At 40.1% G+C, this 23,613-nt stretch overlaps 1 protein-coding gene across 2 annotated transcripts in view; it reads left to right on the plus strand.

Annotated features, from left to right (window-relative positions):
* The first annotated feature begins 224 nt into the window (after positions 1 to 224).
* Positions 225 to 23,613, plus strand: part of SPPL2A (signal peptide peptidase like 2A) — a 53,800-nt gene continuing 30,411 nt past the window's right edge. Inside the window, exons 1-5 of one of the 2 annotated variants that reach the window (XM_070469283.1) lie at positions 225 to 454; positions 20,035 to 20,154; positions 20,465 to 20,647; positions 21,569 to 21,658; positions 22,132 to 22,265. In XM_070469283.1, coding sequence (XP_070325384.1) covers positions 389 to 454; positions 20,035 to 20,154; positions 20,465 to 20,647; positions 21,569 to 21,658; positions 22,132 to 22,265 — 593 coding nt within the window. In that variant the 5' untranslated portion in view covers positions 225 to 388. The remainder of the gene's footprint in view (positions 455 to 20,034; positions 20,155 to 20,464; positions 20,648 to 21,568; positions 21,659 to 22,131; positions 22,266 to 23,613) is intronic. The other variant, XM_070469284.1, reaches the window with a different exon arrangement.

The raw sequence follows: 23,613 nt of genomic DNA on the forward strand, positions 1-23,613 counted from the left end.
AGAACAGACGCTCCGCGGCTTCAAAGAAGAAGGCCTTGAAAAAGCCCCTTCGCCTGCCAGGACTTGGGGACAGTTCAGGTCAGGCAGCTGGAGAGAGACACGCCCAGACCCGCCGCCTGTGGCCGCCAGCGTCGGGAAGCTCCGGGAGCCTGGCGGGAGGCGCGCGCCGCCCCGCACTCCACATGGCCCGTGGGGGTTTCCGCGTCCTCCGGGCGGGGCCGGAAGAGGAAGTCGGCGCCGCAGCGGCGGCTCCAGCAGCCGCGGCGGCCCCAGTCAAGCGCCGCGGTCCGACCCTGTCCCGCCCGGCCACCGAGGCAGCACCGCGACGGGCCCCGGAGCCTGCCCCGCTGAGCCTGCACGCGCCGCCCGGCGCCCCCCCGTCAGTTCGATGGGTCGGCAGCCGCCGCTGCCCCCCGCCGCGGCCGCTCTGCTCTGGGGCTTCCTGCTCCCTTTGGTAAGGGGGGCGGGAGGGCTCTCGGGCCTCCCCGGGGCGGGGCCGGGCCCCCTCCTCTTCCTCCGCCTCCTCCTCCGCCAGACCTCCCCCACCCGTCCCTGCTCCGGCTCGGCCTCCCTTCTCCGTCTTCTACGCGGCCTGCCGGGTTTTTTTCTTTCATCCCCTGACTTACTCGCTACTCCCTCTCCTTCCAGCCCCCATTCGTGTCGTTTGAGATCTCCCAGTACCTATCCCAGAGAAAGCTATCTGCCCAACCCTTAATACTATTTTGACCTTGATGCTTCTCTGTAGGTTTTCACCGTTCCAGGCTATTTTTAAATGACCTCTGATTTTATTGTCCAGCCTTTCTTACAGCTGTTTAAGCTTGACCACCCCCCCCCCCCGCCCCCGCCCAAGCCCTAACTCTGAAAGAAGGAAAAGTAGTATACATGATCCCTGAATGTTCAGCGGTTCAAAGACTGCTCTTAAACAGATTCCCCCGCCCAGTGTTTCTGCTTCGTCTTAGGGCTGATTTGATTTCATGTCTGGGGTTTTTTGGTAATAATGCAAAATAACTTTTTAAAGAACACACCAGAGTAATTCTTTTAGTGGTTTTCAGTTCTCTGCCTAGTTTAAAGGCAAGGAGAGCCAGTTAAGTAACAGTAACAAATATGTGTCCTCAAGTTTGTTTTCATAATTAGAGAAACGTAATAATGTCTTAAAATTCAATGCCAAGTAGTTGAAGCTTCAGTAAGTGGTTGGGCAGGGCACCGGTGTTCTCTGTTTCAGTTTTGTTTCTTGTAGATTTCCCGCAGGGAGTTTCAAGTTGGAAGCTTTCATGAGCTTTATATAGAATTGCTGTGGTGTATGTCTGTCTAGTTCTTTCCATTAGAATGTGTAACTTTTCTGAAATAGTGTATTTTGCTTACTCTCCAGTTTAAAGAATTACTACTAGTGAATGTATTCAATGTGAAAGTGTCTTTAACATTTATTGAAAAACCAGATTTAGAGCCCGAAGTGTCCTTGGTGTTTTCATAACTGCTAGGCAGTATTAGGAACATGAATGACGAAATGTATCTAAAAATTGTTAGGGATGGCATGTGGGGAGTAGGATATAAAGAGAATAACAAAGCAGTAGTGTTGGTCTGAATCTTTGTTGAGATTTTGTTTACTTTGTAATTAGATGTATCCAAAAGTTAATTCGGATGTACATATACATAAAACTATAACCTAGGTATGAAATTTTGTTTAGTGGTTTTGCACTCATTTTTATTCGAACTTCTTAAACTAATTGTAAGAATATATACATGTGTATAAATTCCCACCTATCCTTTCTGAGTGCAAATTAATAATTTAATAATAAGTACATCAGTTGCTCGTAAATTCACACTGAAATTCTTTTTAATTAATTTATTTTAATAGAATAATTACTTTACAATATTGTGATGGTTTTTGCCATACATCAACATGAATCAGCCACAGGTATACAGGTGTTGCTCCCATCCTGAACACCCTCCCCCCGAAATTCTTACTAAACTCACATAGAAATTCTTTTTTTTTTTTTTTTTAGAAATTCTTTTTAAAAGCTCTAATGCCTCTCACAAGAAAAATGTAAACAAACTTTTCGTTTAATTTCAGATGCTTCACAAATCTAAAAGTTTGTCCCAGTTCTAAATTGTAACTAGTTTGTCTCTCCCATATTCTAGATGTTATTCTTTTTGTATTATATGTATGTATTTTGTCATATTTCAGTATGTTAATCTTTGAGTTCAGTACTCCCTGGTTACAGGGTTGTTATGGGGATTTCATAATATTCTTTCACTCCACAAATAGTGTACACCTTATATATGCAAGGAGCTGTGCTGGTAACTGTAATATACTTGACAATATGTTTTTAAGTTGAAAAGATCTGTTCTAGTGCCAACTAGTACTATTGATTTTCTATTTCTTATTGATTTCTCAGTGGATTTGTTTTCTTCTTCACTCTTTCTTCCTTTAATTTCCTGAAATGGTCTCTTGTTCCTTTCCTTTTCTGAGGAACTCAAATAAATCTCACATCCTGTTTCTCAGCAGGGAGCTCTCTCTCCTGCTTGCTGGATACCTAGTTCCTTTTCTTCTCTACTTTTATTGTTGTTGTTGTTTTAACCACTTTCTCCCTGATGCCTTTGTTTACTCCTCTTCCCTACTTTCACAGCTCTGGTGACCTCTCGAGTTCATTTGAATGAATGATGCCAGCTTAATTATTTCATTTCTTCTTTCTGGGCTTTTGAAGCTGGTCCAATGGGGCCTCTTTTCTCTTGGTCATGTTAGAACAGAGTCATCATCCTCTTCTAGAAGCAGCACTTAATCTCCAGAAAGTGTCATATCTTTGTAGAAGAGGCAGAGTAAACCCTCTGGAAAGGCCCTTCAACATCTGAATGACCTTACTGTGTATCTTGCTCAAGCTACAGCCCGCCTGGCTGTTTTAATGACTTCTAAACCCGTTAAACATTTGAGTCTAGACATGAAAAGAGTGCCTGGCAGATAGTTAATTCTCTCTTGTCTTTGCCAGAATTCCATATTACATTTATCTTTCCTCAGTCTAGCTTCCACCACTAGCCCTGACTGTCACAAAGTTCTGTTTCAAAGAGAATGAGTGAAATGTAGCCTGCATCTGTTTTCTAAAATTGTTTCAAAGTTCTCTGAAGAATCCCGAGTCTTTCTCATAGTGTTTTATAAAAGTTCTATTCATGTTTTCATTACTTCAAATAATTTGAAGTGTCGTATTGATCTTGGGTGGTCTCAGCCTGCAGCAGCTTGAGGCAGGATCTCCATTCCTGGCCAGAGATGGAGGTTGGGCCGCAGAGATGCTGCTACAGGGCAGCACTGGAGCGAGTCCTGCCACTAGACCAGCACAGCCGGTGGCGAGGCCCTGTCCTGTCAGCTGTGTGCAAGTGAATTTCCACATGGAAACGGAAAGCGGTGAAACAAGTGAAGTGTTCACTAGGAGGAAAAGGGTACAAGGACACACGGGTGGGCTCAGAGAGTCATGCCCTCGTGGTGGTTTGAAGCACTTTTATGGGGCATTTCTTCTGGATTCCCTTTGGCTAATTATCTTGCTTTTCCTGGTTCTGAGTCTTGTATTTGGTATATATCTCAGGGTCCTCCCATGCGTCCAAGTGCATCTCTTAGCCAAGCTGAATTCTAGCAAAGAGGCCTATGGGTAGTTGACATCACTTACAATGGGGTAGTGGCCCCTCCCTTTTTGACCTCCAAAGAGCCTTTCTGCACATGTGTAGTCACAGACGTCTCCTTGACTTCGAGAAAGAGGATATGGGATCTTTAACTCTTATCTAGGTAGGTCCCAGCTTCCTCAGTCATCCTGATTTTATGGAGTTTCTGTCCACAGGGGAGAAACTATTCAGCTGGCGCCCATCTGTCTCCTTCCTGAAGTGATCATCAGGATCTCCAACAGAAAACTCACTTGCTGTAATCTTCCTTCCTTTGATATACTATACCAACTCAAAGAATCTTCTTTAATCCCTTCTCTGTTAACTTCCTGAGGAAAGTAGTTGTGTTCTTCTACCCAACCTATCAGAGACATGCTGAACTGCTGTCATGAATTGAATTGTGTCTTCCCAAAATTCATATGTTGAAGCACCAACCCCCAATGTTGATAGTATTTGGAGATGGGGCCTTTGGGAGATAATTAGGTTTAGATGAGGTCAGAGAGTGGGTTTCTTGTGATGGAGTTGGTGCCTTTATGAGAAAAGACACCAGGGAGCTCGCTCTCCCTGCATTCTCAGAATATAGCACCTACACATACATCTCCTTAGCATCTCAAAATAATCCTGAGAGGAGTTTCTGGAAGATTACGGTTTGTCCTAGACCATATAGAAAGTCACCAAAAAGAAGACTAGAACCCAGGCTTTCTAGACATCTTTTTATATTTTTTCACTAAATTTTTTTTTGTTTTATTTGTTTAATCAAAAATAGATCACAGGATAAATTTGGATAAATTTATTGGATAAATTTGTGAATTTATGTTCATAAAAAAGGTCTAAAGATAGGAGGAGTCATGTTTACTATGTGTGTAATCATTTTTTATGATTACATTTAAATTTTATTAAAAATTTACCTGCAGTTGAATCTGTTTATAGAAATCTAGACCATAAAGTCTTCAGGTATGGACACTTACCCCAGAATACTAACTAAAAAAAAAAAAATTGATTACTTTTAGACCAGAATTTGCCAAACATTACCATGTCCTGTGGACTTAAATCAACTTGATTTATGGCTGGCCTTTTAGGCATTTGAGTTTATGAATTCCAGTGTAAATTGTAAATTCTATAATAGTTAAATAGTAATGTTACTTAAGGAAAACCAAGGAGAAGTCTGGATCTAGGTAACAAATAGGACATAAGCCCCATGAAGGAGAAATTTTTGCTGACTGATCCTCCTCTGTCTCCCATAGCACCTCATAGACTGCAGAGTTTTGAATGGATGAAATGGTTACCTTGTTACTTCCCTGCCCCCTGGTACATCTTAGCTTGTTACCTGTCCCCAGATTCTCCAAGTCTAAGGAATGGTTCTGGGAATCTGCTTTCCCCAAAGTGGCACACAGACTCTTTGTGATTCTCTGTAAATCTCTGTTGGGTGCCCAAGCTTCCGTTGAGCCGCTAATGAGGTAAGTAAGGTTTCATGTCATCTCTGAGGATCTTGGCCTGCTCAAACTCAGTGCATCATTTCCATAAACCTCGAATCCTGGAAGTAGGAGTAGAAAGAACATAAGATTGTCTTGATAGAATTTATTAGGGAGGAAAGAGGCATAGAAAATATATAATAGTGAGTTAAAAATTACTTAGATCTGACTTTGGAACATCTATCATTCAGACACATAACCTCCATTCTGCCTTTCCTGTAGAGGTCATTTTAACTCTTACTGTGTTGCTGTTGACCTGAAACTCATAATCTGTGTAAAGAGGAAGATGTAAAGAAAATGATACCTTCTACATTGCTCTGATATAAGGGTAATGTGTGGATGACTGTTATTCCTGAGCGTTTAACACTCAGTGATTACATTGTAACTTTTAATCTTTTGGTTTAGAAATAAAGTGTTTTTTTTTTAATTTCTAGTTCTCATTTTAAATAAATTCTGTTTGTTAGCAAAACTTGCTCCAAACCTCCAGCCTTCACATGCAGTATCTAAAATTAGAGGAATAGTTTAATTTGTAGATTTTATGAAGAAAGATTGCAGGGGGAGTTAATATGAGAGTTAGCCACATTCACACATTGTCCTTTCAAACCAGAGGATTAAGTATGTCTAATGGATAGCAATACAAATAATGTGAAACAGGTTTAATTGACAGACTGTGGAGGTGGGTGGGGGATTTGGGATCCAGTGATACACATGCATAAGATTTTTGAGTGAACTTGTGGATGAAATGGTGGAACTGCTGGCCAAAACATGAGCATTGACTCTACCAGCATACTGCAGTTATAGTGAGACTTTGACCTCTTAAGAAAATTCCTGGGAGTACCCCAGTAACATCTGGAAACCTGGTAAGTTTCACTGCTGTACATGATGAGATCTGTAACCATATACTCTGTAGACAACATCAGAGCATCACTTGGAAGCTTGTTAGAAATGCATAATCATGGCCTCCTCCTAAGACCTGCTGGATCAGAATTTGATTTTAATAGAACATTAAATTCAGGAAGCACTGATCTATAATAAAGGATAAGAAATTGCTGCCCAAATTACAGCATAATCTCTAGGCAAAAAGAATCATGCTTGACTAATCTGTTAAGGCTTTTTGTTGTTATTGTTCAGTCCCTAAATCGTGTCCGACACTTTGTGACCCCATGGACTGCAGCATGCCAGGCTTCCCTGTCCTTCACTCAAATTCATGTCCAGAATTTGACAGAGTTTGCTCAAATTCATGTCCACTGAGTCAGGATGCCATCCACCGATCCCGTTCTTTGTTGTCCCCTTCTCCTCTTTCCTTCGATCTTTCCCAGCCAAAGGATCTCTTCTGAGTCGGCTCTTCACATCAGGTGGCCAGTTGGAGCTTCAGCTTCAGCTTCAGTCCTTCCAATGAATATTCAGGGTTTATTTCCTTTAGGATTGACTGGTTGGATCTCCTTGCTGTCCAAGAGACTCAAGAATCTTCTCCAGCACCACAGTTCAAAAGCATCAATTCTTCAGCGCTCAGCCTTCCTTATGGTCCAACTCTGAACATCTGTACCTGACTACTGGAAAAACCATAGCTTTGACTATATGGAACTTTGCAAAGTGACATCTTTGCTTTTTAATATGACGTCTATGTTTGTCATAGCTTTTCTTCCAAAGAGCAAGTGTCTTTAATTTCTTGTCTGCAGTCTCTGTCCCCATTGATTTTGGAGCCCAAGGAAATAAAAGCTGTCACAGTTTCCACTTTTTCCCCATCTGTTTGCCATGAAGTGATGGGACTGGATGCCATGATCTTCATTTTCTGAATGTTGAATTTTAAGCCAGCTTTTTCACTCTGCTCTTTCACTCTCATCAAGAGGCTCTTTAGTTCCTCTTTGCTTTCTACCATTTGAGTGGTATCATCTGCATATCTGATGATATTTCTCCCAGCAATGATTCCAGCGTGTGCTTCATCTAGCCCGGCATTTCTCATGATGTATTTTACATATAAGTTAAATAAGCAGGGTGACAATCAGATTAGTTAAGCATGATTCTTATTGCCTAGAGATTATGCTCTAATCTGGGCAGCAGTTTCTTATCCTTTATTGTAAATCAGTGCTTACTGAATTTAATATTCTATGAAAATCAAATTCTGATCCAGCAGGTCTTAGGAGCAGGCCATGACAAGAAGTACAGCCTTGACATACTCCTTTCCCAATTTGGAACCAGTCTGTTGCTCCATACCTGGTCCTAAACTGTTGATTCTCAACCTGCATACAGGTTTCTCAGGAGGCAGAAAAAGTGGTCTGATATTCCCATCTCTTGAAGAATTTTCCAATTTTTTGTGATCCACAGAGTCAAAGACTGTATCATAGTCATTGAAGCAGATGTTTTTCTGGAATTCCCTTGCTTTTTCTGTGATCCAGTGGATGTTGGAAATTTGATCCTCTGCCTTTTCTAAATCCAGCTTGTACATCTGGAAGTTCTTGGTTCACGTACCGTTGAAGCCTAGCTTGAAGGATTTTGAGTATTACCTTGCTAGCATGTGAAATGAGTGCATTTTTTGCAGTAGTTTGAATAGTCTGTGACTTGCCCTTCTTTGGGATTGGAATGAAAACTGACCTTTTCCAGTCCTGTGGCCACTGCTGAGTTTTCCAAATTTGCTGGCATATTGAGTGCAGCATTTTTAACAGTATCATCTTTTAGGATTTGAAATAGTTCAGCTGGAATTCCATCACCTCCACTAGCTTTGTTCATAGGCTTTTTTTTTTTCCATTTATTTTTATTAGTTGGAGGCTAATTACTTTACAACATTGCAGTGGTTTTTGTCATACATTGAAATGAATTAGCCATGGATTTACATGTATTCCCCATCCCGGTCCCCCCTCCCACCTCCCTCTCCACCCGATCCCTCTGGGTCTTCCCAGTACACCAGGCCCGAGCACTTGTCTCATGCACCCAACCTGGGCTGGTGATCTGTTTCAACCTAGATAATATACATGTTTCGATGCTGTTCTCTTGAAACATCCCACCCTCGCCTTCTCCCACAGAGTCCACAAGTCTGTTCTATACATCTGAGTCTCTTTTTTTGTTTTGCATATAGGGTTATTGTTACCATCTTTCTAAATTCCATATATATGTGTTAGTATACTGTAGTGGTCTTTATCTTTCTGGCTTACTTCGCTCTGTATAATGGGCTCCAGTTTCATCCATCTCATTAGAACTGATTCAAATGAATTCTTTTTAATGGCTGAGTAATATTCCATGGTGTATATGTACCACAGCTTCCTCATCCATTCGTCTGCTGATGGGCATCTAGGTTGCTTCCATGTCCTGGCTGTTATAAACAGTGCGATGAACATTGGGGTGCACATGTCTCTTTCAGATCTGGTTTCCTTGGTGTGTATGCCCAGAAGTGGCATTGCTGGGTCATATGGCAGTTCTATTTCCAGCTTGTTCATAGGCTTTTTAAGGGAATTAAATATTTTCAAGAGTAAAAGTTAACACTGTGTTTTTCAGAGCTTGATCTTGATCAGGTGAAAATGGACCAATTGGCAAACCTAAAAGGTGGCATGGATTCATGGTGGTGTGTATGTTTAGCTAGAGAATTGCTATTTTGAAAGGAATGTGTGAAGACTTAAATTTGGAAAGTAGGTCCAGTGCTGCTAGATACCTTTTGAAGGAGAAAGATAGAAGGCAAACCAAATCTCTGAAACGCAGTCAAAGAAGAATCCTCGAACTATGCTGTTCGCTTGGACAGGAATAGAAGGGCCTGTTTCCTAGATTAATATTGGGCTGGTGAGTCAGCATCAGGAGACCTTGTGAACAGGGGCCAGGAATACAAATGCCTGTGCTTGGGAGTACCAGGAGATTGGAATATAAAGCATGGATGTAGCCTCAAGAGATAGGGACATGAAGGTCAGCACAAGACTGACTCAGTGTAAATACACAGATGAGGTACAGTTCTTTTTTATGTCCTTCTGTTTAAGGTCTGATTGGTCTGGGAAAATGGGGAGATAGTGTACCTGCAAGGATGTGAGTATAGTATACTCTATTACAGTTGGGTTATTTGTTTAGACTTTCAGTAATCATTTGACTCTTGTCATACCAAAAGTTATTTAGGAGAAAAATGGTCAAAATAGGCAACTATAACATTAAGATAGACTTGGTCTCCCCAAGTCCATGGTCTAGTGGTTAAGAATCCACCTGCCAGTGCAGGAGACATGGGTTCGATCCCTGGTCCAGAAAGATCCCACATGCCATGGAGCAGCTGAGCCTGTGCACCCCAACTACTGAGCCAGTGCTCTAAATCCTGCAAGCATAACTACTGAGCCCACGCCCCCTAGAGCCTATGCTCCACAACAGGTGAAGCCACTGCAATGAGAAGCCCGAGCACTGCAATGAAGAGTAGCCCCCACTCACTGGAGAAAACCCACAAGCAGCAACAAAGACCCAGTGCAACCAATTAAAAAAAAAGAACTAAACATTGTTTTGAAAAGAAGGTGATACGGAATATGATTGAAGTCAAGTGATCTGGATAAAGTAAATTTGGCAATGTTCATGAACAGCAGACATCCCATGAAGTTTTAGGTGAGATAAATTTGAATCAGAAAAATGGGAAGGACTGCTTTACTGGTTCACACTGTGGTCTAGTAAACTTGCTTCCCTTGCACGTGAGCTCAAGCAAGATGTGGAATATAAAGACATGGATGTGAGACTGATGATTCAGTGGCCATGAAGAACACTTGACTCCACAACTAATGGTTGTAGGAACTGGCATTAAGATGGAAGGTTTGGGGTAAGCATTTAGGAGCACTTGTCATAGGGAAAGGAATTCCATGAAACTCTAGAGTCCTAGAAGTGGGGTTACTTGGAGGATTGTAGGAGAGCTGGACTGTAAAAAAAAGCAGAGCACCAAAGAATTGATGCCTTCAAACTGTGATGCTGGAGAAGACTTCTGAAAGTTTCTTGGACAGCAAGGAGATGAAACCAGTCAATCCTAAGGGATCAACCCTGAGTAGGCATTGGAAGGACTGATGCTGAAGCTGAAGTTCCAATATTTTGGGTAGCTGATGCGAGGAACTGACTCATTGGAAAAGACTAATGCTGGGAAAGCTTGAGGGCAGAAAGAGAAGAGGGCATCAGAGGATGAGATGGCTGTATAGTATTAATGATGCAATGGACATAAACTTGGGCAAGCTTTGGGAGATGGTGAGGGACAGGGAGACCTGACTTACTGCAGTCCGTGGGGTCACGAGGAGTCATGCATGACTGGGCGACTGAACAACAGTAACACGGAAAAGATAAGTTTGAGTTTGGGATATTTAGGGTGTGGGAGGAATTAATTGGGTATTAGAGAAATTTGAGTAGTGGTAGGAGACCCATTCCCAGTATCATGGCAGGAAAGGAGTTAACAGCTAATGCAGAGATATGTGTGGCCAATATTAATACTGGAGGGGGGTCTAGCTGCATAAAGGAACTTGAAGGATAGCAGAGTTGAAAGATGGCTGGTCTGGGTTTTAGAGAGCTCTGTTCTAATCTGGTCCCCGAGACCACTTGAGATTTGATCATTTTGGACCTGTTTGAGCCATGAAATAAAGGGACTAGATTTTGTTACCCTAAATCACTTCAAACTCTTGATTCTAAGCTTCTTACTAAGAGGATATTTTCTTTAAGAGTTGTGTAAAGTCACAGACGACCAGCCCACAAGTGATTACAAAGGAGAATTCAGATGTTTTGAAGCATGTGTCTAACTGGCAAGATGTAAAGGAAGGTGTCCTTCCACCATAGGGTCTTTCTCAGGTGATCTAGTACTAGCACGGGTGGACCACCAGTCTCACCTGATTTGATATTTGTGATGTTTGAAGGGACACTGCGTTTCAGGCCTCTATGCTTCCCAACGTATTTGGCCCACAGTGATGTGGTTTCTGCCAGTTGGCCCATGAACTACGGGGTTTTGAACTGTGTGCATCTGCTTATACTTGGATTTTTTCCAATATGTATACTATTCTTGTGATCTACAGTTGGTTGAATTTGTGTGGAAGCAAATCTGTGGGATAGGAACATACCTGGATTTCGTTATCTGTCCTGGAACTAATCTCCCTCAGTTACTGAGGGATGACTGCGCTCTTGTTCCCTTATTGCTTTTGCTGCTCAAGGTTGAGTCCTAGAGCAGCAGCAGCAGTATCACCTGGATGCTTGTTAGAAATGCACAATCCCAGATTCCACCCAGACCCACTGAATCAGAATCTGCATTTTAATATGATAACTAAGTAATTTGTATGCACATTAAATCTTGAGAAGCACCATCCACGTGTCTTTGGTTTTGTGATTATTGTTGTTGTTTAGTCACTAAGTCATATCTCTGAATCTTTTTGCAGCCCTCTGGACTGTGTAACCCCCCGGGCCCCTCTGTCCCTGCAAGAACAGTGGAGTGGGTTGCCATTTCCTTCTCCGTACAGCTGTGGTACTCAAACTTTTTAGCAAGCATCAAAATTTCCATAAGGGCTTATTAAAAGTAAACTTCTCAGTGTTTCTGATTCAGTAGATCTGGAATAGGGTCCAAGAATTTGCATTTCCCGCACCCTGAAGTGAAAAGTGGAAGTGTTAGTTGCTCAGTTGTGTCCAGCTCTGCAACACCATGGGCTCCAGCCCACCAGGTTCCTCTGTCCATGCAAATTCTCCAGCCTAGAATACTGGAGTGGGTAGCCATTCCATGCTCCAGGAGATCTTCCCGACCCAGGAACTGAACCTAAGTCTCCTGTGTTACAGGTGGACTTTCTTTACCATTTGAGCCACCAGTGAAGCCCTTCCAACAGCCTAAGAACTACTAAAGCTTTTACTAGAGACTCTGTCTTTAATCATATTCTGTTTGTGATTATCTGTTTCAGGTTTGTTTTTAATCTTCCCAACAAGACTATAATTGCTTATTTAGTGTTTCTTGGGGGGAGGGAGCAGCTTTATTGAGATATGATTTATATACCGTAAAATTGACCCACTCAAAGTGAACAATTCAGTGGCTTTTAAAATATTTACAGATAGGTGCAACCATTACTACAGTCAATGTTAAAACATTGACATCACCTCAAAAAGAAACCAAATAGGTCGAGCACAGAGGATTTTTAAGATAGTGAAACTATTTCTTTTTCCATGTGATACTGTAATGGCGGATGCATGTCATTATATATTTGTCAAAACCAATAGAATATAAAACACCAGGGGATACTGTAAATGTAAACTATGGACTTTGGGTGGTAACAAATTGTCAGTGTAGATTCATAGATGGTAACAAATGTTTATAACAGAGGTTGGAGGGAGGCTATGAGTTTGTGTGGTAAGGAAAGATGTAGGAACACCATACTTCCTGCTCAGTTTTGCTGTGACCCTAAAGGTGATCTGAAAAATAAAGTCCATTTTTAAAAAAGGAAGAGAGAAAGAAACTTTCTTGATAGTGATAGTGTAGCTATCACTCCCATTTTCACCTTCTACCAAGCCCTGCTGCTTGCTGCTGCTGCTGCTAAGTCACTTCAGTTGTGTCCAACTCTGTGCGATCCCATAGACAGCAGCCCACCAGGCTCCTCCGTCGCTGGGATTCTCCAGGCAAGAACACTGGAGTGGGTTGCCATTTCCTTCTCCAGTGCATGAAAGTAAAAAATGAAAGTGAAGTCGCTCAGTCGTGTCTGACTCCTAGTGACCCCATGGACTGCAGCCTACCAGAATCCTCCATCCATAGGATTTTCCAGGCAAGAGTGCTAGAGTGGGGTGCCATTGCTTTCTCCCCTGCCAAGCCCTAAGCAATCGCTAATCATCTTGTATTTCTCCTGCATGGTACAAGTACATGGCAAGGTGCTAGATATATTATTAATAGTAACAGTTATCATTTATTATGAGCTTAATATGTGTTAACAGTTGCATGATCTAACTTAATCGTTGTGACAGCTCTGTGAGGTCTGGACGTTTTTGTCATACCAAAGCTGAAGAGGGAATTCCCTGGCAGTCCAGTGGTCAGGACTCGGTGCTTTTATTGCCAGGGCCCATGTTCAGTCCCTGGATGGAGACCTAAGATTCCTCAAGCCATGCACCACCACGCCTCCACCCCCCCCAAATAATCTAATGATGACACCCAGAACAGGTTAAATGACTTGTAACCTAGCAAGTAAATGGTGAACTGCCATTTTATCCCAGACCTATACTTCCAAAAACACATGAAGTCTATTGTGGATAAACTCAATGTTCAAAGCTGTATAATCTCTATGAGAAATTTTACCGAGCTATTAAAATGTAGTGGAAATGCTTAAATTGTTTGGGTATATTAGCTTGTTAAAGAAATTTACTGCATGTTCCGTAACTAATACTAACTATTCTACAATTATATGTGGGTATACTTTCCTCTCTTATACTAATCTTCCACTAAAATTTGTGTTTTACTTTGCTGCTGCTAAGTCGCTTCAGTCATGTCCGACACTGTGCGACCCCATAGACGGCAGCCCACCAGGCTCCCCCGTCCGTGGGATTCTCCAGGCAAGAACACTGGAGTGGGGAGCCATTACCTTCTCCGTGTTTTACCTTAGTAATTCCCGTATCAGTGAGTTTTGCTTATGTCAATAGTAGTTTTCTACCATCATAGGAAGATTGTAGTCCCTCTATAGCAATAAATGTTTCTCATAGTTGGATATCTTTGTATTTTCTTATACTTTTAAGCTTTTTAAAAAATCCCTTAGCTTTTGTAATTATGAAAGTAATGCTGAATATCATACATATTTTTACATACGTACATACAATACCATATTTTGTGTAAAAGGAAATAGTGTATATGTATCAATATGGAAAATCTGACATATAAAATTTAAATTTTATGGCTTAAAGACTTAAATATAAGACATGACACTTCAATACTCTTATGAAGAGAACATAGACAAAACATTCTTTGACATAAACTATACCAGTGTTTTCTTTGGTCAGTCTCCCAGGGCAATAGAAATAAAAGCAAAAATAAACAAATGGGATATGACAAACTTACAAACTTTTGTACATCAAAGGAAACCATAAACAAAATGAAAAGATGAACCTATGGACTGGGAAAAAGTTTGCAAATGAAGTGACCTGCAGAGGTTTAATTTCCAAAATATACAAATAGCTCATGCAGCCCAGAAACATTAAAACAAACAACCCAGTTGAAAAATGGGCAGAAGAGGTAAATAAACATTTCTCCAAAAAATACATATAGGCTAACATACAATCACATGAAAAGATTCTCAACATTGCTAATCATTAGAGAGTAAGTAAGTAAAGTCGCTCAGTCGTGTCCGACTCATTGCGACCCCATGGACTGTAGCCTACCAGGCTCCTCTGTCTATGAGATTTTCCAGGCAAGAGTACTGGAGTGGGTTGCCATTTCCTTCTCCAGGGGATCTTCCCGACCCAGGGATCGAACCTGGGTCTCCAGCATTGCAGACAGACAGTCTGAGCCACCAGGAAGCCCATAATTATTAGAGAACTGCCAATCAAAACTACAGTGAGGTACCTCTTTACCCCAGTCAGGATGACCATCATTAAAAAGTCTACAAATAGCGAATACTGGAGGGAGTGTGGAGAAAGGGGAACCCTCCTACACTGTTGTTAGAAATGTAAATTGGTTCAACCAATATGGAAAACAGCATGGAGGTTCCTCAAAAAACTAGCGTTGCTATATGATCCTGCAATCCCACTCCCGAGCTTATACAGAGAAAACTATGATTCAAAAAGATACATGCCATTTCTTACTCCAGGGGATCTTCCTGACCCAGGGATCGAACCCACGTCTCCTGCATTGGTAGGCAGATTCTTTACCACTGAGCCACCTGGAAGCCCAAAAAGATACATGCAATGCAGTATTCATAGCAGCACTATTTACAGTAGCCAAGACATGGGAGTAGCCTAAATGTTCATTCACAGATGAGTGGATAAAGAAGATATGGTACACATAAACAACAGAATACCTCTCAGCCCTGATAGAGTGAAACAATGCCATTTGTATCAACATGGTTGGACCTAGATTATACTAAGTAAGTCAGAAAGAGAAAGACAGATACCATGTGATATCACTTACATGTGGAATCTAAAATATGACAAAAATGAATTTATCTGTGACACAGAAACAGACTCACAGATATAGAGAATAGACTTGCTTAGCGGAAGGGGTGTTGAGGAGGAAAGGATTGGGAGTTTGTAATTAGCAGATGCAAGCTATTACATATAGGATAAACCGCAGAGTCTTGTTGTATAGCACAGGGAACTATATTCAATATCCTCTAATAAATCATAATGAAAAAATATGTATATATATATATATATATGTAGAACTGAATCACTTTACAGTAGAAATTAACTCAGAGTTATAAATCAATTATACTTCAATAAGTTTTTAAAAATAAATTTTAGAAAAGCTATACAAAAAAAAGCTATACAGTAGTATATATAATATGATCCCATATGTGTAAAACAAACTATATATTTGAGCTCTGTCTTTCTATCTTAAATATTCATATATAGTATCTGGAAAGACGTGAGAAAATCCCCTAAGGGGTGACTGTGGGCAGGATGGCAAGAGGGATTTCATACCTTTTTGTTTCCTTTGATTGTGTTTTCCTTTTTTAATTTTCTCTTTCCAGTCTTTTTACATCTTCATCTTTGCTTTTGTTTTCCTCTTCTTCTTTTTTTTTTTAAACAGGCTGGTGTGTGTCTCTGTCATTCTTTAAGTTTACATAAATGTACAGGTACATATAGGGAGCTTTGTTTTTATAAAAATAGGAAACATTGTAAATATCTTTTTGGAATTTGCTTTTCTCTCTATGGATATGTATTTCTACAAGTAGATCAAGTTCTTTCTTTTTAAAGCTGTGTACAATACATACCATAATGTAATGGATCCTCATCTGTAGAAGATGTTTTCTGTTTTTGCTCTAACAGATAATATTGCAGTGAATATCACTGGACGTTTATCTTTCTACAGTCTTGTGCATTGTGTAATATTAATACAACTGTAAGATATGAATCAGTGAATTATATATATTAAAGAATGTTTGATTGAGGAGGTGGGAGGAAGGCTCAAGAGAGAGGGAATATATATGCACATGTAGCTGATTCACTTTGTTGTAATGCAGAAACTAAACAACATTGTAAAGCAACTCTATTCTAATAAAAAAAAGTTTGATTGATATGGCCAGTTGTCTGTTGTAAAGGTTATACCACTTCAGCAGCCTAGACACAGTTAAAACCAAGTCAGTCAGTTCATTCCCTTAGTCGCGTCTGACTCTTTGTCACCCCATGGACTGCAGCACGCCGGGCTTCCCTGTCCATCACCAACTCCTGGAGCTTGTTCAGACTCACGGCCATTGGGTCGGTGATGCCATCCAACTGTCTCATCCTCTGTCATCCCCTGCTGCGTTCAGTCTTTCCTAGCATCAGGATCTTTTCCAGTGAGTCAGTTCTTCACATGAGGTGGCCAAAGTATTGGAGATTCAGTTTCAGCATCAGTCCTTCCAAGGAATATTCAGGACTGATTTCCGACTGGCTGGATCTCCTTGCAGTCCAAGGGACTCTCAAGAATCTTCTCCAGCACCACGGTTCAAAAACATTAATTCTGCAGCCCTCAGCTTTCTTTATGGTCCAACTCTCACATCCATACTGAGAAAAATAATAGCTTTGACTAGTCGGCAAAGTAACGTCTCTGCTTTTTAATAAGCTGTCTAGGTTGGTCATAACTTTTCTTCCAAGGAGCAAGTGTCTTTTAATTTTATGGCTGCAGTCACTATCTGCAGTGATTTTGGAGCCCGAGAAAATAAAGTCTGTTACGGTTTCCATTGTTTCCCCATCTATTTGCCATGAAGTGTTGGGACCAGATGCCATGATCTTAGTTTTTTGAATGTTGAGTTTTAAGCCAACTTTTTCACTCTCCTCTTTCACTTTCACCAAGAGGCTCTTTAGTTTTTCTTTGCTTTCTGCCATAAGGGTGGTATCATCTGCATATCTGAGGTTATTAATATTTCTCCCTGCAATCTTGGTTCCTGCTTGTGCTTCATCCAGCCTGACATTTCATATGATGTACTCTGCATAGAAGTTAAATAAGCATGGTGACAGTATACAGCCTTGATGTTCTCCTTTCCCGATTTGGAACCAGTCTGTTGTTCCATGTGTAGTTCTAACTGTTGCTTCTTGACCTGCACACAGATTTCTCAGGAGGTAGGTCAGGTGGTCTGGTATTCCCATTTGTTGGAGAATTTTCCACAGTTTGTTGTGATCTACACAGTCATAGACTTTTGTGTAGTCAATAAAGCAGAAGTAGATGTTTTTCTGGAACTCGCTTGCTTTTTCAATGATCCAGGGGATGTTGGCAATTTGATCTCTGGTTCTTCTGCCTTTTCTAAATCTAGCTTGAACATCTGGAAGTTCTCAGTTCATGTACCATTGAAGCCTGTCTTGGAGAATTTTAAGTATTACTTTGATAGCGTGTGAGATGAGTGCAATTGTGTGGTAGTTTGAACATTCTTTGGCCTTGCCTTTCTTTGGGATTGGAATGAAAACTGACTTTTTCCAGTCCTGAGGCCACTGCTGAGTTTTTCCAAATTTGCTGGCATATTCACAGCAGCACTTTCAGAGCATCATCTTTTAGGACTTGAAATAGCTCAACTGGAATTTCATCACCTCCACTAGCTTTGTTTGTAGTGATCCTTCATAAGACCCACTTGACTTCGCATTCCAGGATGTCTGGCTCTAGGTAGGTGATAATATCGTGGTTATCTGGGTCATGAAGATCTTTTTGTATAGTTTTTCTGTGTGTTCTTGCCACCGCCTCTTAATATCTTCTGCTTCTGTTAGGTCCATAGCATTTCTGTCCTTTATTGACCCTGATGCTGGGAAAGATTGAAGGCAGGAGGAGAAGGGGATGACAGAGGATAAGATGGTTGGATGGCATCACCGACTCAATGGACATGAATTTAAGTAAGCTCCAGGGGTTGGTGATGGACAGGGAAGCCTAGAGTGCTGCAGTCCATGGGGTCGCAAAGAGTTGGACATGACTGAGTGACTGAACTGAACTGAACTTACATGAAATGTTCCCTTGGTATCTCTCATTCAGTTGTTTTCCTCTATTTCTTTGCATTGATCACTGAGGAAAGCTTTCTTATCTTTCCTTGCTATTCTTTGGAACTCTGCATTCAGGTGGGTGTATCTTTCCTTTTCTCCTTTACCTTTAGCTTCTTTTATCTTTCCTTTTTCATTTGCTTTTGGTTAAAACCAAATCCTGATTTAAATACAGTGCTTTCCAAAAGGAGCTTAGGAGAATGACTGGTTCTGATCTGTGACCGGTAAAGGATAAATTCAGCCTAGAAACAAGGAAGTCCTCAAAGACTAATGGGGTCTTGTCAAAAGGATACAACAAGCAAGGTGGAAGAGGCCATATTTGCAAACTGACCAAATTGGGCATAGCTTGAACATCAAACAATCCCAAATAATAGATTCAGTAAGAATTTCAACAGATCAGTCCACCTCTGCTGTCAGAATCCATTCACAGCCACTGAGTATTTAGCTGAACGAAAACTGTTTCTTTTTTCCAGAAATAATTTCCTTATGTAACATTTTTTGTATTCTGATGGCATTTTTGAAGAATTCCCTACACTTGCTTAGATCCATAAGCTAAGGAAGTCCCAAGTATGCCAGAAAGCCCTCAAATCCCAAGTGTTCACAGGAGATTTTAGGTAGGAGAGAATGGATTAGAACATTTCTGTACTTCTTAGATATTTAGATTGACTTCTATGTAATTACCAAAATTACAAATTTACAAAATTAATAGATCAAAAATGGTCAAATAGCAGCAATTTCTTGTTGGTGCATGCTTTAGTGGCAGAGGCTTAGTAGTACATTATCTTTAACTGCCAAACGATCTTTTTTCTCCCTTTGGTTGTAGCGTAAGATTTTCTCAAAGGAGAGAGGAAGGATCTGGATTGATCCAATTTTAAAGGGAATTGTGATGTGGAGTAGTATTGTAGTTGTCTTGGGCTGTTTCTTCATATCAAAGGTTCCACTCCCATCCCCCTACCCCCATGTACTATGGTTATCCTTTTAGTCACTTATTACCTCTTGTCTCTCTTCTTTCTCAGTAGTGGGAAATGAGGGGTAAGGAAAGAACATTCTTCTAGATCTTCTTTTTTCACTATAAACTCTAGATTGGTCTTTTTGAATAGATTTTTTGCAGGGTCTTGAAAACTTGAGATTTCTAGTTTCCCTGGTTCATTTCCAAAGAGAGCACTTAGAAGTTTACCCTGCAATGCAGGAGACACGTGGAAGATCCCGCATGCCACAGAGTACCTAAGCCCCTGTGCCACAAGTACTGAGCCCGCATGTGGCAGCTACTAACACCGGCATCCCTCTGGCCCGTGCTCTGTCACAGAAGCCGCCGAATGAGAAGCCTGCACCCTGCAACTGGAGGGCAGCTCCAGCTTGCCGCAACCACAGAAGAGCCCGCCAGCCACAAGGACCTAGCACAGCCAAAAATAAAAGGGGAAAAAATTTTTTAATGTTTACCCTAGTAACTCATATAATATGAAAGGTAACGTAGGTTAAGGGATTTCAGGTGCATTGTCTTTTATAGAATATGAATAATGAAATAATAACTCATGAGAGATTGGGAAGTAAAGTTTCAGGGTGTGAAGGGAGTGTCGAAGTTATGACATCATAACAAGATTCCTCCCTGGGATATGGCCCTTATAAAAAGGGCCATTAAGAAAGTGACTTCCTTAAAGAATGTTTTCTGAGCAACCATGTACAGTTTTACTATTTCCTCTAAGAAGTTCATTGGAGGACCTTACCCCTTAAGGAAATGTGGTCAAACCTGTATATAAATAGTTTTATTAAAATCCTTAGTTCTTGGCAAGCTGAATCATTGCCACCATGAAAATTATTGTTTGTGTCCCAGACAGCTGCTCACGAAGCAATCCTCCATGCCTCTGGAAATGGCACGCCTTCACCATCTAAGGACTACTGCATGCTATATAACCCTCACTGGACATCTCTTCCAAGTACCCTAGAAAATGCAGTAAGTAAATCACAGTTTCTATTTATTTATAACAAAATATTGAATGGTGAGAATGAGTGGTTATAATGTTTCTGTATGTAACCTAATTTTAACATTATGATTAATAAATATTTTTGCTTTTGCTTTAGTATTTTTCTCTTTATGAGAAAAACAAGTTATAAAATTAAAAAATACCTACCTCAAAGCCTGATTGTCATCAAATGTTTCTAATTTAAAGGAACTTTGTGTTAAACCAATGTTGATACTCTCTTTGAATGCCTTTAGGGTGAAATATGATATCTGTAATATTAAAGACATTTCTTCTTTCCAGACTTCCACTAGTTTGATGAATCTGACTACCACACCACTCTGCAACATTTCTGATATTCCTCCAGATGGAATAAAGAACAAAGCAGTTGTGGTACAGTGGGGAACCTGCCGTTTTCTGGAAAAAGCCAAAATTGCACGAACAGGAGGTGCTGAAGCTTTGTTGGTTGCCAATAACAGTGTCCTAGTAAGTTATTAAACTATAATAACTTCTTTTGAGTTCTTGATATCAAATTTTACAGGAACTGAACTATATTCTTTGTGTGTGGTTTGGGGCTGAGTGTTTCAGGGGGTTTTTTGGGTTTTGTTTTAAACTTTTTGTTTTTCATTGGGATGTAGCCAATTAACAAACAATGTTGTGGTAGATTCTGAACAGTGAAGGGTCTCAGTTCAGATCAGTCACTCAGTCGTGTCTGACTCTTTGCGACCCCATGGACTGCAGCACGCCAGGCTTCCCTGTCCATCACCAACTCCCAGAGCTTACTCAAACTCATGTCCATCGAGTCAGTGATGCCATCCAACTATCTCATCCTCTGTTGTCCCCTTCTCCTCCCGCCTTCAATCTTTCCCAGCATCAGGGTCTTTTCCAATGAGTTGGTTCTTCACATGAGGTGGCCAGAGTATTGGAGTTTCAGCTTCAGCATCAGTCCTTCCAGTGAATATTCAGGACTGATTCCTTTAGGGTTGACTGATTGGGGTCTCAGCCATACATATACATGTATCCGTTCTCCCCCAAATTCCCCTCTCATTCAGGCTGCCACATAACATTAAGTAGGGTTCCATGTGCTATAGGGGCTGAGTTTTGAATAATATGATGGTAGTATTCTTAAACATTCTGGATATAAGAGGTGTTTAATTGGAAAATTTTGTTTCTTTTCCATTCGTAAAATAGACAAGATATGTTAGGAGTGTGTGTGTGTGTGTATATAAAATAGCAGTTTAAATTTATGCTAAAAAGATTCCAGTTTGAATCCTTTTTAATATTATAATATTAAGAGAAAACCACATGAAACATTGTTTTATAACTTTAAAGAGATATTTGTATTTAATGAATAATTTGTACTTTACCAGTAGTTCATAAGTTTTCATATGTTTTCTTTTCTTTTAGTTTCCTCCCTCAGGGAACAAATCTGAATATCTTGATGTGAAAATATTGATTGCATTTATAAACCACAAAGACTTTAAAGATATGAAGCAGGTAAATTAATAATTATCTGTTAGATAAAGTTTATAAATAGTACAATTTTGTACTTTAAACCACTGATATTTAAATTATTATATATGTTCCATTTGCTAGTAAGATGGAACTTGTTAGTCTCATTCAAGTCTTATTTAACCCCTCCCCATTTAGCACAAGGTGTTTCAGAGTCTTGATGTTTGAAAGGATATTTCTTTGTTTCAGCCTCTTTAAAATCTTTGTGTCATATCATTTATCTTAATTTTAAATCCTTAAACACAATGTCAATGTGTGAAACACCACACTTTTGCTTTTAATAAGGCAAAGCCTCATAATTTTGACAAGAGACTATATTGTGTTGTCAAAATAATTCTGTTATTCTTGACTGTCTTATATATCCTGTCCATTCCAGAATGAAATTGGAATACTGCTTCCATACTCTATAGTAAAAAGAAAGTGAATTCCGGTGTATTAACTGTTATTGTGCATTTCAGACTCTCGGAGATAACATCATTGTGAAAATGTATTCTCCGTCGTGGCCTGACTTTGACTATACTATGGTGGTTATTTTTGTAATTGCTGTGTTCACTGTGGCATTAGGAGGATACTGGAGCGGGCTAATTGAATTGTAAGCTTAAGTAAACTTCATTGTTTTTAAGATAAATAGTTAAAAAATTATTGTCTTTAATCATTTTATCATGTAACAACACTTAAAGTTCTACTTGTTCTCAGAATATAGTGCTGACAACGTTAGATTGCAGGTTTGTCCTCACGTAAATCTTTTAACTTTTCACTGAGAAGAAGAAGGAAACATTGAAATTTCACCAAAGTCTCTTAAATTAAAATGTTTAATTACCTCACCCAGAAAAGGTGGAGATAGTTAGCATCCTAATGTACCTATTCGCTTAGATTGAAAGAAAATAAACAGGGTGGAAATTTTTCAGCTCCTCCTGAGTTGAATCATTACAATGTGACCTCACCGTTCTAGTCAGTGCTTTAGGAATTGGATATTAATTACGCATGTCCATATTTTAATTTAAATATAGAAATTTCAAAAGTACATGAAATTTGGATTTGTCTATTTAATAACAACCTAAACCCAGTGTTCTTACAGTTATGTACCTTTGCTGTAGATTAAAGGCAGTGAGGAGAAGGCAGTGGCACCCCACTCCAGTGCTCTTGCCTGGAAAATCCCATGGACGGAGGAGCCTGGTGGGCTGCAGTCCATGGGGTCGCGAAGAGTCGGACACGACGGAAGCGACGTAGCAGCAGCAGCAGCAAAGGCAGTGTAGTTTAGAAGAATCAGTTCATTTTCTTAACTCTGAGTAAAAAATTGTGCTCAGAGCACATTATTTTGTGCATAAAGGACAATATGTTCACCTTGTGAGTTGATCTATAGATTCCACTAAGAAGGACTTATTTGATGCCAGCTAAATCTAATAAGCTTATTTGTAATTTCTTAAAATACTAAAATTTGATTGACTTACAGTAAGAGAAATCTAACAAGCATAGATTCCTAGAATACTGAGCTTAAAATATTTTACATATTTGGAAAACACATTTCAGCATGTGTTAGTCACATGTCTTCACATAAGTAAGCATTATATTTTTCACTATTAATCTTTATAAAGCCTAGTATGGAAGATCTCCAAAATCATTTTCTAGATTGTATGGTAAAATGTTATAATTTCTGAAAAGCTGCTGATTCATTGAAAATGTTTTTCCATTTAATATAGATTCTCACTGTACTTACCTTATTATGTAAATTGTTTCTTTTCAAAAGTAGTGCTGCTCAAGCTGTAATGTGAATACAAACTGTCTTGAGATCTCATTCAGTTCAGTTCAGTCGCACAGTCGTGTCCGACTCTTTGCGACCCCATGAACTGCAGCACGCCAGGCCTCGCTGTCCATCACCAACTCCTGTAGTCCACCCAAACCCATGTCCATTAAAATTTTTAAAAATTAAGATTAAGTAG

The sequence above is a fragment of the Odocoileus virginianus genome, chromosome 6, assembly GCF_023699985.2.
Source record: "Odocoileus virginianus isolate 20LAN1187 ecotype Illinois chromosome 6, Ovbor_1.2, whole genome shotgun sequence".
NCBI classification, from domain to species: domain Eukaryota; kingdom Metazoa; phylum Chordata; class Mammalia; order Artiodactyla; family Cervidae; genus Odocoileus; species Odocoileus virginianus.